Genomic DNA, 15,445 nt, shown 5'->3' with positions numbered 1-15,445 from the left:
CTCTGCCCAGGATGGGCTCAAGGGCCTCCAAGCTCTCTCTGTTAGTGAGCGGACGGGGAACATAAGAGGCTGTCAGGAGGGAGGATATTTATGAGCCAGGCCATTCCTTTTGGTGCAGCGCAGTCATATGACCACGTCTGACTGGACAGGAGCCTGGAAACATAACCTAGCTGTGTGGCCTAGAAGGAGAGGCAGCTTTGGTGAGAAGCCTGCCATTTCTGCTGTAGTTCAATTAGCATCATCTTTAGGGCATGAGAAAACTGACACTCATAGAAATTAAATATTGGCTCCAGGTCTTTCATTAAATGGCAGAGTTGGAATTGAAACCCAGATGCAACTGACTCCGATATCTGCGGCTTGTCCCCAGCCTGGGCGTTCCCCCAGGGACATGGAGTTAGCCCTTGGCTGGGGGCAGCAGTTAAACGGGATGAGGGTACACACCTGACATGACACGAAGTCACAAAGCTACCACCCCCGCCACCACAGCCCTGACTCATTCGGTGGAGGTGACATACCCAGTGCAAGGGGAGTGTGAAGCAAGTTTTCACCATGACCAAACAATACAGGGCTTGCTTTGGGGCCCGTGTGGGATCCGGATGAAGTGGGAGAAGTTAAGCAGGGCCCCTCCCCCATCTCTGCGTGGGGCTTCTTGTTCTTTCCCAATGCACCATGTTCAGACATTCTGGTTTTCTTGTCTTTATGAAGGTATTTATCTTGTGTATCTCAATATCTGAAAGAACAAATACGCCTGGCCCAGACAAACCCCTTTGGAGAGTCGGAAAAATTCCACTTCTGGACAATTTCATCTTTTGCTCAATTCTCTGATCTCTTCGCTGACTCTTGGTATTTTAGTTTAATATTAAAACCATCAATTTGCCTCGAGATTCAGTCACAATCAATAGAAACCCTGAAGGAAAAGGAAGTAGGGCTTACTTTATTTATACTCTTAGTCTTGCAGACACCGGTAAAACGGAACGTAGGGAATTGCTGTAATAAAGCAGAGACCAGGAGAAGAGGTCTTCACTGCATGGCAACTACAGGGACGCAGGGGCACCAGACCATGTGGCTACAGACTCAGAAGGAGAAGTGGCCAAGGGAAGAGCCACCATTTGTCACCATTCCTGGGGGAAACTCACCATCACCTCAAGCAGGTGAAGAAGAGTGAGGAGGAGCATTTGTGGGCAGGAAAGCCACAGGAGAGTAATTTAAGCTTGACCGGCGCTTAAGTGATGGATGGCATTATAAAATGCACCTTTTCGTCAGGCGATAGGGTCCTCTTCCACTGAGCTAGAACACACGAGAGGCATTTTGGTAATGGGACTTGTATTACTTGGAGTCACAGTGTGGCTAACCCAGATCAGCGGAGCAGCTTCTAGTCTTTGACCCTGAAAATCATCGCCCCACGATGCCCTATGTCTTCAAAGCTGGGTTGTCACCAGTGTGTGAGCTCCAGCACAGTCTCTAAAGGCCTGGGCCAAGAAATGCAAACATCGCTTCCCTCCCTTGGGGAGAAATCTGCAAGAAGACCACCACAGTCAGGGGATGTAGTTTGTACCTGGGTGGCCCTGTCCCACGACAGCCCTGCTGCCTCAGATTTAAAAGGAGAGAAGGGTTCTTGGTGGGCAACCAGCTGACTAACACGGAACTAAGTACCAACGCTGTGATATGCGGGGGGAAGGAGGGGTCCTTAGTGCAAAAGCCTGTCGGGGGCTGGCAGATCTCCACCAGCAGGATCCAATGGGCCCCCGTCCCCACCTCGTCTGCGTGGAACTGGATGAACTGAATGGCTGTCTTCTGAAACGGGGGGCCAAGAAGAAGAGGTGGGATCCTGTGGACCAGACTACGCAGAAGAGGGAAGAGAGAGGGTCTGGAGGAGAGGGATTTGTGGCCCAGCGACGGCAAGAAGGGTCAGACGTGAGCAGCTGCCCTGGGCCACTGAAGTGAAGGCCGTGTGTGGGTGAGAACGGACAAGCTGAACAGTAAAGAGACTCTATTCCTGAACATTCCTGTGAACGCTCTCTCAAAGGACGAGAAGGTGTGCTGGAATCTGAAGTCAAGAACTGCTTTGAAATTCTTCTGGATCCTGGGTGCGTGAGTGGACTTGGGCTGTTCACCCTCTTCCCCTGCGGTTGGTGGGGGTAGCACACTGGGGGGCTACACTTCTCTAATCCAGCTGAGCCAGGGGATTCTCAACAGAACTCTGTTGACCCACACAAGGCAGATTTCCCTGAACATTCTCCTCCTGAAACCTGCACTTGACCTCGTACCACCCACTGCTCTTATAGTTTCTGATTTAATGTCTGTCTTCTCTCCCAGACATTAAAACACCATGAGGACAGGAGGGCATGGATCCCAAATGTCTAGGCCAGTGTTTTACATACAGAGCTTAACACACGCTCAGCACATAGTAGGTGCTCAGTGAGATTTCTGTGCGGCCCTACTATGGCTTGCTGCCAAGCAGGAGAATGGCTTGTGCTGATGCTAATGGAGGGATTGCCATCTGATGTATTTGAGATGCTTCTCGGGGCAGCCAGAACACTCCAGGGGGTTCTGAGCCCCCTCTGGCCTCAACCTCAGGACTTTAGACAAGGTGGCTGACCTACCAAGGCCTTGAGCCCCCCACCCAGGCCAATCACACTGCTAGCTGCTCAGACTGACAACCCGGCCCTGTGACTCAGCCATTAGGACTCCTCAAAACAGCACAACCCCGCGGACCCCACCCACATACTTGGCCATGGTACACACTGCCAGCGGCTATAGCCTCCACTCAAGAGCAGATAAGCACCATGCTTGCTGCCCCAGAATTGTCCTTCTAGCCATTCTTTCATTGCCTCCCTCTCCTCCAGGGCCACCCCTCCCTACGAGCTCTCTAGACTTTTGGACCGGGATAAAAACCACTCTTTATTGGCAGTCTCATCCTTAAATGCTGTACCCCTACTTCCTTGCTCCTTCCTGAGGACTTCCTGGGGATGGCAGAAGGAGACGCTTCCTGGGAGACGCTGCTCAGGGTCCAGAACACCAGGCGCCCCAGGGTGCCTAGAGGGGAGAGCCTCCTCCCTGCCGTAAGTATTCCAGGCCAATTGTCCCCCACCTCCCCCCAAACATCGTACTTCTTGGTGACTCGTTTCCTCCCGCTAAGCCATCCTACCCTTCCTCAGTGCTGTCATCTGCAGACATCCTGGCGGCACTCCCCCTTCCCTCGAGGGATCTGGGAATTTGTTCTTGGTCCTCCTCTCTGTCTCATGTCCCGTGTCATCCAGGTTTGCCTCAAAGCCCCTGTAGACGTCTGTCTGACACTCTGGGCTTGGAGCTCTGGACCTCTTCATCAACAGAGCTTTACATCTCTTCACTCTGGCTGCCCCTGGTTCTCTCCCCAACCACAGTGCAAGCTTCCTGGAGGCAGGGGCCTTGTCTAATTCATTGTAAGTTTGGAGACCTAGGACAGCGTACGAAGTACAGTCAGGCTCTTGAAAAATGTTTGAGTGAATGGATGAGTAACGGAACATGTAAAAGGTGAGTGCCTAGTCCACATTCAAGGTAGTGAAGTAATATACTAGCTTAATACATCAGAAAGACTGCATTATTCAAGTCACAAAGCTCTCAACTCGTTTGTTGCAATTATTGGTGCAAGTTTCTTAGGTGGAGAATGTCAGTATTATTAATAACTTTAGAGATTATATTTGATGCGATGAAAGATTGCTGTGCTGGATGCATGACTGATAATATTAGATCTTTGCGTAGGGCTCTGACAAGAAAATACCTAATAATTATGGGGAGCCAAAGATAGGGACTGATTTGAAATGTGATGAGAAGTAATCACGGGCAATTTCACGGACAGTCAGTCCTCTGGGTTCCTTTCCGTGACCTGGGATCTAAAATTGGGAATCAAGTCAAGTACAAACAAATAAACAAATGTCACCACCACTCCTCCTCCAAATATAGGCCAACAGGCCATTTTCCTTCTGTTAAAGCTCAATCAGACAAAGACCACCTGGGAGACGCCTGGAGTCCAACAAAATCAGACTTACGGACTTGATGCAGTGAGGGAGGCTCCGCGGAGCCACAAAGCACTGCGCTGTCAGAGGGAGGAGATTTGTAAGGTCATGGCTCCTCCCGAAGGATCTCAGGAGGGTCCAAAGGAAGTGGGGGTCAGTTCTGCACTGGTTGCAATTTCCAAGACAGAAATAGGAGAACTGGGGACTCTCTAAGGGTTGTACACCATCGTGAGCCAGGCTCAGCATCTGGGAGTCCCTTGTAAAAAATGGGTGCAGTAAAACAAGTCTATGGGGCCTCATTGGTAAGAAAGCAGTGGTCATTCCAAGTGGGCATGTTATGGCATTTTACAGCTGCGGCCAGACCTTAGGAGAAGGGCTGTTCTCTGTGAACTCTGCATTTGGCTTTATCTGAGTCTGTCCTCCCAGCCTGACGAATAGCAGGGCTGCTTTTACTCTTTTTTTCAGTCCAAGTTGATTTTCACTCTTTCAGTCCTGGATACATTTCAGTTCTTTCAGTTAACTGGGTTTAGCCAAAGTTTAAATATTCCCTTTTAAATTGCACTAGAGCCAAAGGTCCACATTTCCCTTTGCCATTGTGACCGTCAACCACACCCTGAAGCAAAGTCCTACAAAGCCTAAGGTGGCATGTGCAGGACAACTGCAGGGTGGTTCATTAAAGCAACTGGAACTAAATAAAATTCAGGCTAAAATCGGAGGTGACTTATTTCCAGCAAAGCATGACCAGCTTCATGGGACTGGTGTTGGGGAGCAGTTTTCTTTAATAAGGCCCTAAAGCATTCGCTAAGAGAACGCATTTATTGGCTCCTTATCTCATTACTTATAAAAAAATAGGGAAACCACCTAGAATCTGGACACACACAGAGCCCAGCTATTACAGATGGTGAAAAACAGCTCTTACATTCCAGTGGTTCTCAAACTTCAGTGTGCTTCAGCAACACCTATAGGACTTGCTGAAACTCAGGTTGCAGCGCTCCATCCCTAGAGATCAGTGCAGTAGGGTAGAGTGGCACCCAAGAAGTCACATTGTTAGTGAGTTCCCAGGTGATACTGACGATGCTGGTGCAAGGGCCACATTTGGAGAACCACTTCTCTAACTCAAATATTCCTCAGTGCCTCCACCACCCATACTTTTGTACTTTCTGTTTCTCCTACTTGAAAGGCCTTAGCTGCTCTCCATCTAACTGGTTGCTGGTCTTAATTTAAGTTCTACCTCCTTGCTTGGCCATTGTGTTTGTTATCTATTGATCTATTGCTGTGTAACAAGTTACCCCAGGTAGGACTTCCAGAATGGTAGCATGAGGTGTTCAGGGAAACCATTCCCCAAGAGAGACACCTATTAAGCTGGTCAAGATTAACAAAGACAACCATTCAAAATCTTTAGAGATTGACCAAAGGGTGTACAACAAACTGAGAAACACTAATTCCACAAAATCTGTGGAAACTTAGAACAGTGGAAATGCATGGTACTGAAGCTAGGGACTGCATCCATGTCCCACGGCTCTACCTTATGGAAGAACTGTCCCAGTGAGCTCAGCAACCGAGTGGCAGCTCACCGCACCGCTGAAGAGGAAAACCTCCCTTTCCAACATAGCTCAACCGTTGCAGTACATATGCTCTTATGGGTTCAACAGGTGAATGACAGCTCCCATGTCCCCCAGCTTCCCAGGGCTGAAGCTGGGTAGGTTTGGCAACCAGTGAATTTCAGATCTCATCTTCCTTGGATCTGTACCGCAGAAGATCCATACTGGGGACATGCTTGGGAGTGGCCGCAGCCTTGTGTGGTCAGAACCTCCATAGTATAGAGGTTTGGCCCAGGGCGGAGGACAGAAAATCTCCAAGACGGCAACACCAGCCCAGATGTCTTAAGGTAGAAGCCTGGAGCCCAGCACCTGCATTTGACAATTCAGACTCTGCTGATTTTATTCAGTGCCTACTGTGTGCCCCTATAGGTCGGGCACTTTTACGAATATGAATCACCTGAGGCTCAACTAGGTAAATGACTTGTCACCTTTCTGGTTTTGTCTGGTGCGATCACTGCCATGTCCGCAGAGCCTAGAACAGAGCCGGGTATAAAACAAGCCCCCAATAAATATGTGTCTTATGAATGAACTGCCTTATCCGACGCTGAAATCATAGTGAATTCCAGGTCACCCTGCATCGTTTTTAATTGTAACACTGGGTCACTGAAACATTTCTATTTCTGACTTCTTGGGCAGAGACCTTTTCTACACAATTAGGTATAAGGCTGAAAAAGGCGCACTGGCACTGGGTACCTCCCCCACCCAGCCCCACTAACCCAAGGCGATTGACCTACCCTAATAAGGTTGCGCCCAGGTTTGGCTCCGGGTCACGTGAATTTTGCTGCCCCGACCGACGGTAGGCGTGTCCTGTCTCGCGCGTGCGCACAGCTTCTGCGCCGGTTTCAGGAGAGGACGCACTCAGAGGCCTCGCTCCCTCCCTGGCTCCGCCCAGCTCACTCCTGGAGGGCGGGGCCGAAGCTGGGCTGAGAGACGAGGCGGGGCGGCGGCTGTGCGCGTGCGCGGAAGAGAGTGAGGGGCGGTGGCGTCGCGGCCCGCCTGGATTGAGTTATCTGCGACAAGATGCAGGTGAGCAAGCCGGGGGCACGAGACCTGGAGACTGCGGCCGCTCGTTTGCCCCGTTGGGTCCCCGGCGGCGGCGGCGGACTGTCCCGGCCGGGCCGCGGGAAGCTCCGGACGCCACAGGCACCGACAGGCCACGCGAGTCGAGGCCCGGCGCAGACGCAGTGAGGGGGGGTGGGCGTGGTGCCGCCGTCTGGGCGTTCCCACCCCTGTGTGGTCCACCCCCCAGATCTCCATCCTTGGGGGCTACCCCTCCTTGAGGTCGGATCCCACCTGGCAAAGTTACTTCCTACTTGTTAACTCTAACACCTGAGCAGGTGTGTTACGGAACCGTTGCATGGATCGGGAAGCTGGGAGAAGTGAAGAGTCCTGTCGAGGGTTCCATAACACGAAAGTGGCGGAATCCGTGTTCCTGACTCCACTTAGAGCCCGGGGAGGGGTTAGTTACACCCTCCTCCCGCCCGTGTTCGTGTTCAGGTTGAGGTGCGCTCACCTGACCTCCAGAGCTGAGCCCGAGGGTCCCTCTACCCAGTTACTTTCAGTCTTAAAATGAAGAAAACTAGATCCCCTAGTTTTGTCCTTTTATTGTCTCTGGAATGTGCTAATGGAATTTGATGAAAACCCAAAGAAAAGTGAAAAAAAATGAATGGAGACACCATGAAAAATGGATGCTTTTATGAGCAAAAATCTGACAACTGAATTTTGTCACTGTGCGAGGACCCTCTTCCAAAGGTCTTTCTCCCGCCTCCCAGATCTCGCTGTGGCTGAATCCTCTCTGGCTTGTTGGCAAGTGGGAAATGGAGTTCGTGTGGGTTCGTTTGGGCCAGAAGGTATCCGGGCCTGGAGAGGATGGTCATTGCAAATACAATGTGTCTGCCACAAGCCAGACACGCTTAAATGATGAGGAAGCTCCAGGGCTGCCCGGGCCTCCTTTGCATTCTCTGTCCTTTCTGTCCCTTCTTAAAAATGTCACCTCTTCAGAGGCCTTCCCTGTTGAAAGAATTCTGTTTTTTTTTCTTTTAAAATATCTCAGCAAGACTCGGAGCTGGGGCTAGAGCCTGGCTAGGTCAGTGCCCTTTCCTCGGTGCTCCTTGATTTCATGTTTCAAACCAGGTCCCTTAGCAGTGTTCCTGCCAAGCCATGCAAAACCAGTGTTTGGCTGGCTGGGTTCTGGAGCTAAGAGCCCACTTCGACATTTATCCTTCTGACATTTGATCTTGGTTAAATTCGTCTTGTTCCGTCCAGCACAGCAGACTTCCTAAATGCCATGTCCCGCAGGTACAGGTAAAGGACTTAGAAGCGTTCCCAGCACGTAGTACTCAGTAAGTGTTAGCCCTTGTGAGCTATTCCACTGGGGTCTCAGCTCTCAGGTTTGGCCATTAGAGGGTTTGTCAGCCGGCATCAGGCTCTCCTCCCTCTGATTCTAACGCAGCCACTCATGACTTTGAGATGCTCAATATTTCTGCTCTTGGGCACTTTGCACGTGCTGGTCCCTCTACCTGGGAAGTAATTTCCTAAGTTCTCCTCGTGTCTGGTTCCTTTTCACCTTCCAGTGATGGTTAAATGTCACCTCTTCTGAGAGAGCGTCTCTGCCCATCCTGTGGAATGCGGGCCCCCTGTAACTAGGTCAGCAGCCTGTTGGTCATTGCACTTACAATTTGTATTATATATCTGTTAGTATATTTCATTGTTCATTGCTTGTCTCTTCCTCTTGATTAAAATAGATGGTTCTGGCACCATGCGTCCCTACCATCTAGTGCAGTAATTTACTTATAGTTGGTACATATACTAGGTACTTAATAAATACCCGTTGAATGAATCACTCCAAGTCATTAATAAAAATATTGAGCAAACATCAGGTCAGAGCCTGTGCATCAGATCCTAGTTTTTACCCCAGTACTAGCTCTACTGTAGGGTTGGGAGCTTTGAGTAAGTGACAGGAAGAATGTAACAGGGGCTGTGGATCTTTTGACACTTTCTTAGAAGCGACATAGAATGACTTGGTTTGAACTTTCTTCCCACCACCTTTCCCATTTGACCCCTTGCCCAACGTGGCACCCTCCATAGTGGACGTTGCTCTCATGGTATCCTTGGTCCCACTGCTCTAGGACCCCAACGCAGACACCGAGTGGAATGACATCTTACGCAAAAAGGGCATCCTGCCCTCAAAGGAAAGTTTGAATGAATTGGAAAAGGAGGCAGAGGAGGAGGACGAGCAGCGAGTCCTTCAGCAGTCCATTGGTGAGATAGCTTGTATTCTTTGTTCTGTGTCTGTCTGGGTAGGAAACACTTTCTACGCCTCTAACTGCTCTGGTGGAAGGATCCTCTGGGCAAGAGTTGGGCAGCCAAGGTTTGGAGTGCTGGACAGGACACTGTGGGACCGCAGGCAAGTTGCAGAAAGTCCCAGCTTGCAACTCTCTGGGCCATAGAATGAGGGGAGTTCAAAGGCCCCTCCATCGCCACAGTTCTTTGTCTGTGTCAGATGAGCACATGACAACCCCGAAGAAAGGACTTTCTTGTTGTGATTCCCTTGGTAGACTGTCATGGAGATGCGCTCCAAGGTTTTAGTGTTTGTGTTCTCCTTAGCTTATACTTTATTCTCTTTGTGGTTTGATTGAGAATATTCAAGTCGTTTCATTTGGGGAAGCGTAAGATGTTTGCAATGTGTGGGGGCTGAGAGAGAGGTTCTCAAAAGTGGTTATACCACCTGATTCTGAATCTCCTGGGGTGTTTGTTAAAAAACCCAGTTCCTACTGAATCAGCATCTCTGGGGGCGGGGTGGGTGGCGGCAGCCCAGGAACCTGTATTTTAAATAAGTGCCTCAGGATTGTTGACTCACAGAGTCAGAGTTTGAGAACCACTGATCACAGGGGTAGTACTTTTGTCCCGTTTACATGTTAGAGCTAATTTAGAGGAGGATTTATTACAAAGCATTTAACCACCGAGTGTTTACTGAACGATGACTGTGTGTCAGGCAGTGTTCTAAGCAGTGGGGCTTCAGCCATGCACAGACCTGATAAAAATCCTTGTCCTCGTGGAGCTTATATTGTAGTGAGAGGGAGACAATAAACAATACGCAAGTGAAGTATAGGAAAATGAAGCAGGGAGAGGACTGGAGGAGGACTAAGTATACTTCTCCATAGGGTCAGAGAGCACCTCACTGGGAATGATATTTGGGTAGATCTGAGGGAGTGAATTGAGCTGCTTTAGCAAGTGAAAAGCATGTTTAAGAACTTACAAAGAAGCCAGTAGGATTAGGAGAGAGGAGTAATAAGTTCAGAGCAGCAACTAGGGAGCAAACCATTTAGGATCTTGTAGCTTCTAGTAAGGACCTTGATTTTACACCTAATGAGGTGGAAATCATCGACGGTTTGGACGGAAAAGTGACGCGTCCTCCAGGGTGACAGCACCATCCTATTGCTGCCATGGACTGTGGGGGCGAGGCAGGAAGTAGGGAGACTAGTCTGGGAACTACTGCAGTCATTCAGGCACGAGACACGAGATGCTGTTGGCCTGGACCAGCGTGGTGGTGGTGGAAGTGGGGAGAAGTGATCAGATCTGGATATATTTTGAAGGTAGGGCCAACCGAATTTGCTGATGGATCCTATGAAGGGTGTAAGAGAAGTAAGTCAAGGGTGACTGCAGGGATTTGGGCTTGAGCCACCTGAAGGATGGAGTTACCCAACCGAGATGAGGAAGGCTTGGAGAGGAGCGGGTCTGGAGGTGAGATCAGGAAGGCTGTTTGGGACATTGTAACTCTGAGATTTTTTTATTAGACGAACAGAGATGGTACGTGGGCCATTGGGTATGTTTTTCTCCAAATCAGAGAATACGGGCTGGAGGCATCAGTTGGGGAGTTGGCAGCATAGTGGTAGTATTTAAAGCCATGAGATGCGATCACCAAGGGAGTGGGCATAGATAAAGAAGAAAAGGAGTCAGAGCAAAGGGCCCGAAAGACGGCCGCCTTAGAGGTGGGAGGAGGCATCCTGGAAGCCAGAGGAGGGCAGTCTTTCACAGGACGCAGTGATGGGTTGGATCAGATGCTGCTCTCAGCCCAGGAACGGCGGTCATTGTCGACCTTGATAAGAGCAGTTCTGTGTAGTCATGGGGTGGGAGGTCAGGGCCATAAGGTCAGGGCGATTTGATGGCCATAAAAACAAAATACAGTGTCATAGCAGTTCCTTAAAAGAAAAGATCCAGGCAGGAGAGGATACCAAGAGTCAGAGATAATCCCTTTAACTCTAGGAAGAGTGTGCTCGCTCTACCTCCTGGGAGACAGGGAACTGTGACCCACCGTCCCTTAGTGTATGTGAGGTCAGACCAGATGAGTCCAGGCAAATACAACTCTTGTTTTACAAACCTGGGAAACTTCTCGTTCCTATGGGGCAGAGGTAAGAGAGAGCCTGCAGACACCAACATACGGGTTCTATCTTTTTAAAACACCATTGGCTTCTTCTTATTAGTGTAACACCTTAAGTATTTTGCATTCTGCTTTTGTGGCCTGGGAGTCTTTTGGGTTGCATGCACATCTCTGGGAGAAAAGTAAAGAAAAGAAAACCAAACGTATGTTTGTTCATCCTTTAAATGTTTTTGGTTTTTGCCAATTAACTACATTCAGTGAAAACATACGAAGACATGACTTTGGAAGAACTGGAGGAGAATGAAGACGAATTTAATGAGGAGGATGAACGAGCTATTGAAATGTACAGGTTCGTGCCACCCAGGGGGACTTTTTATTTTTCTGCATGGCACTAAAATGTGTGTCCTTTGAAAAATGAATTTTCTGACTGACGTAACATTTGGAAAGGACCATCATTAAATAATAATACTGCAGATGTCAGCAAGCTCATCTAAGACTTTTGCCATGAGGCAAATAAACCTGGACCTTTATGAAGGTTGCTGTCAGAAAGATGTACGTGTGCGTCCGCGTGCGTGCGTGTGCCTCGTGCCTGTGCGTGCGTGTGTGTGTGTGTGTGTGTGTGTAAGTAAGGTGTCTCTCTCCTCCGCTTGTGCAGGCAACAAAGACTGGCTGAGTGGAAAGCAACTAAACTGAAGAATAAATTTGGAGAAGTTTTGGAGATCTCAGGAAAGGATTATGTTCAAGAAGTTACCAAAGCTGGAGAGGGCTTGTGGGTAATCTTGCACCTTTACAAACAAGGGTGAGTGACCTCATACTCTGTCTTTAAATGTTCATTTGAATTTGTATTTTACACATCTTGGGCTTAATCCACATCAGAGGGTGTTTTGTGTATTTCTGTTGCTGAGTTGCCCAAACCTCAATGCCTAATTTTTGTTTTAAGACTTTCAAGTTAAGATTTGTGACTCACACAGATGCCTTTGTTATGGCGTAGCAATGAAGACTGTGTTTTTGTTGAAAAGAAATTGTTATTTGTTCCTCTAGAGAAACTCTGACTTTTCAGAATTCCATGTAATGAATCACTGTCGTAGGTGGCAAGGGTGACCTTTGTAATAATTGTCCATGGCAAGTGGTGCAGTGGTTCTCCAGTGTGTCTCACCTCCAGGCCTGTTCTTGGACTGTAGAGTCTAGTGCTTGCGTAGGAGTTTCTTTAGAGCTGGTTACATATTCTAAATCTTGAATGTTCTCTCACGTAGATGGCATAACAATTATCTTTTACATTGCAGCTGTTTTTCTGACTTATTGTTGGGTTAAATTAAATTGGACTTTAGATTTTGAGTTCTTCACTTTCCCTAAACATATTAGAAGTTTTTTAAAACTGGCTGGAGTAGCAGAATCACTTGTGAGGTTTTGCTTAGGGCAGAGGGTAATTGAGCTTTGGTGTGTCCAAATGCAGAATCGCAGTCGCTTCTGTTTCTATTTTCCAGGATTCCCCTCTGCGCCCTGATAAATCAGCACTTCAGTGGACTTGCCAGGAAGTTTCCTGATGTCAAGTTTATCAAAGCCATTTCAACAACCTGCATCCCCAATTATCCTGATAGGAATCTGCCCACAATATTTGTTTACCTTGACGGTGATATCAAGGCTCAGTTTATCGGACCTCTGGTGTTTGGTGGCATGAACCTGACAATGGATGGTAAGGGCCTCATAGAGGTGGCCAGTGCATGGTAGGCAAGGCGAGGGCATATTGCTGTTGAAGAAGAGAGTGCCTGTTTCCTATACACGTGTTACGGTGATACAGTGATTTGTCAAGTTCACCTTTGCTCCTGTGTGAGGGATTGTTAAAAGGGAAGATGCAGATTTAATCGCTCACCTTGGACCAGTCAATGGGGCAGTTACAACTGGGCTCTAATAATTCTCAGTGAAAAGAGAGCACAATGCACTGTAAGATATATATATTTAATATTAATGTCTAATATGTTTTATTTGTCCCTGCACTTGAAAATGTTTTAAGTTACAGCTCAAGATCACATCATTTTTTTAATTCACGTGAACATATTAATGACAGATGCTTATATGTATCTATATGTGTGTATATATATAAAAATTACCTCTATAGAAATATTTTCTCAGTTGAATATCTTAGTAACTTTTAAATTAAATTAAAAGTTTATTTAATTCTGCCTCTTAACTCCTGAAAATGTGTCTTTTTATTCCTTTCCACCTGTTACACACAGAGGTGTCAAAATACGTATACACACATTACGTGAGAGAGACTGAGGCCTGAGGGTTTCCTGCTAAGTCCTTTATGCACTATATACTCAACAAGCAGTATATTCTGCTTTATGTACTCCTTTATACACGACTTTATATACTATAACATACTCAACTGGAAAAAGGATAAACATATACACACTTATACACACACATATGTGGCATCAGTTATACTATACCAACGTTCAAAGGCGTATAGCATTTCAAACCAAATATACGTTTGCATCTTATTTTGGTCTTTTCATCCATACCATGGGGGGAGAGAGATAGGTGTCTTTATTTGTAGAACAAGTCTTATGTAAGGATTAGTGAACTTATAAAACAATGATTAGTGTGTATTAGTGAATAATAACGTTAATTACATACACTTACACATATGTATTTATGTCTGGATCTAAATGTATTCTTGAGTCAAGAATCAGAAATCTTAAGTTTTGTGCGTGTTTTTTTTTAAGAAATTTGAAAATTCATAAATTTAACTGAGGTACCTAGAGCTGAAAACACCTAGTGTTAGTCATCTCCATGAGCACTTCATTTTATTAATTTATTATTTTTTTTATTAGTTTCAGGTCCATGAGCACTTTAAATGACTGTCAGTTGGTTGCAGATTTCAATGGAAGGACCTAATTTGCAGAGCCTGACTTTTAAACCAGGCTATTCGGTAGAGAATCTCAAATCTAGTCCCTCAGTTCTGCTTGGGTCCTCTCTGCAGTGGAAAAATGCATCTCTTGATTTTGTTTCATAAGTTCACACCCATGTGGAGTTTCACCGACTATAAGAGAATGAAATATAGAAACTGAGCCTTTAGTAACTGATTCTTCTTTTTGTGGTACTTGTTTGTTATTACTAGGAACAAATGTATCAGTTCTGGGAGGTCATCAGACATTTGTCCTTTGATAGATTGAGATATTGGACCTGAGGCTTAGGAATTTCCTTTTGTAACTAAAATTGTATTTATGACTAGAGTGCCAGCAGCACGGTGAAAACCATTTCCTTTAAATGTTTCATGCTGATTTTTTTCCCTGGAAATTTTACGTTCTGAGAAACTGGTCGTTAGAAGATGGGTTTACTCTTTGTTCTTTCTTTTAATTACCATATAGGTTCGAATGGATGTAATATCTCATTTAAGCTCATCTTCTGGAAAAGTATTTTTGTTTTCTTTCTTAAAGCTCTGATTGTTTTTCCTTTCTCCTAGGCACTAGAAATGGTCATCAAATGTTGATGATTGTCATTTCTGGTTAGGAAAAACCTGTGGCTTGATGGACTCGAGGGTGAGGGCCGTGTGCAGACTGTCTTAGGTGATTTGCTTTTTCTTTATCACGTAGAGTTGGAGTGGAAATTGTCTGAGTCGGGAGCAATCAAGACAGACCTGGAGGGAAACCCTAAGAAACCAGTTGAAGACGCCTTGCTGTCCTCGGTGCGGGGCTGTGTCCCCTTGAGGCAGGGCAGTGACTCCGAGGATGACTGAGGCTGCGGGAACCCGCCCAGCGATGGGACACATCGTCTGGATCTTCTAAGAAAGGGAAAAGGAGGATTGAGTCCTTTGCTTTTCAGCCTTTTATAATTATGTTTTAAATCTCGTAGGTCTCAGAAATTATCATTGCTGGGAATCCTATTCAATTTCATGGAACTCTCTTTTTTAAATTAAAATATTTCCTTAAAAAAATAAAAACCAGCTGTTGGTATGGCAAATGTCTATTTTATTCACTTATATTTTAAGGAAACTGTAGAACTATTCACTGTTTATTCACATATAACTATATACAAAGGAATATGGAATGTAAAAAAATAGTGTGAATAAATTTTACAGTGGAAAATTGCAGCTAAGCTTTACAGTTACATAATTGTTTATTTTTATTTTATAAAGATAGCAACAGGTTTATTAACTCAAAATAAAGGAATGATTGACAGGAAAAACATCTTAGTATTTATCCTATTTTGGAGAAATTGGCAATAATTTTTATAAAACACGCATTGTCTTACTAGAGCAATAACTGAAAGATCTCAATTTATCGCCATTTTAGGTTAAATATTTTTTTCTAGTTTAAATAATTTTTTGTCTGAGATTGTTGCAATGTCAGCTAACTTAGATTGCTGTCAAAGGCCACCTTAAATTATTTTGGAAATAACAGCTATAAGCACACATATAAATAAGTAAACTGAATCTCAGTCAATAAAAACATCAAGCTGTTTTCCAA

At 46.2% G+C, this 15,445-nt stretch overlaps 1 protein-coding gene across 1 annotated transcript; it reads left to right on the top strand.

Moving 5' to 3' along the window:
* The first annotated feature begins 6,491 nt into the window (after window positions 1–6,491).
* On the top strand, window positions 6,492–14,922 carry PDCL3 (phosducin like 3). The gene is made up of 6 exons (XM_033125613.1): window positions 6,492–6,622; window positions 8,725–8,857; window positions 11,235–11,325; window positions 11,632–11,775; window positions 12,461–12,669; window positions 14,573–14,922. The coding sequence occupies exons 1-6, from the start codon at window positions 6,617–6,619 to the stop codon at window positions 14,713–14,715; spliced, it is 726 nt and encodes a 241-aa protein (XP_032981504.1). The 5' UTR covers window positions 6,492–6,616; the 3' UTR covers window positions 14,716–14,922.
* Window positions 14,923–15,445: the final 523 nt, after the last annotated feature.

The sequence above is a fragment of the Rhinolophus ferrumequinum genome, chromosome 13, assembly GCF_004115265.2.
Source record: "Rhinolophus ferrumequinum isolate MPI-CBG mRhiFer1 chromosome 13, mRhiFer1_v1.p, whole genome shotgun sequence".
Taxonomy (NCBI): Eukaryota; Metazoa; Chordata; class Mammalia; order Chiroptera; family Rhinolophidae; genus Rhinolophus; species Rhinolophus ferrumequinum.
Note: the sequence above shows the minus strand (reverse complement) of the source record. Positions and strands in the feature narration are given on the sequence as shown.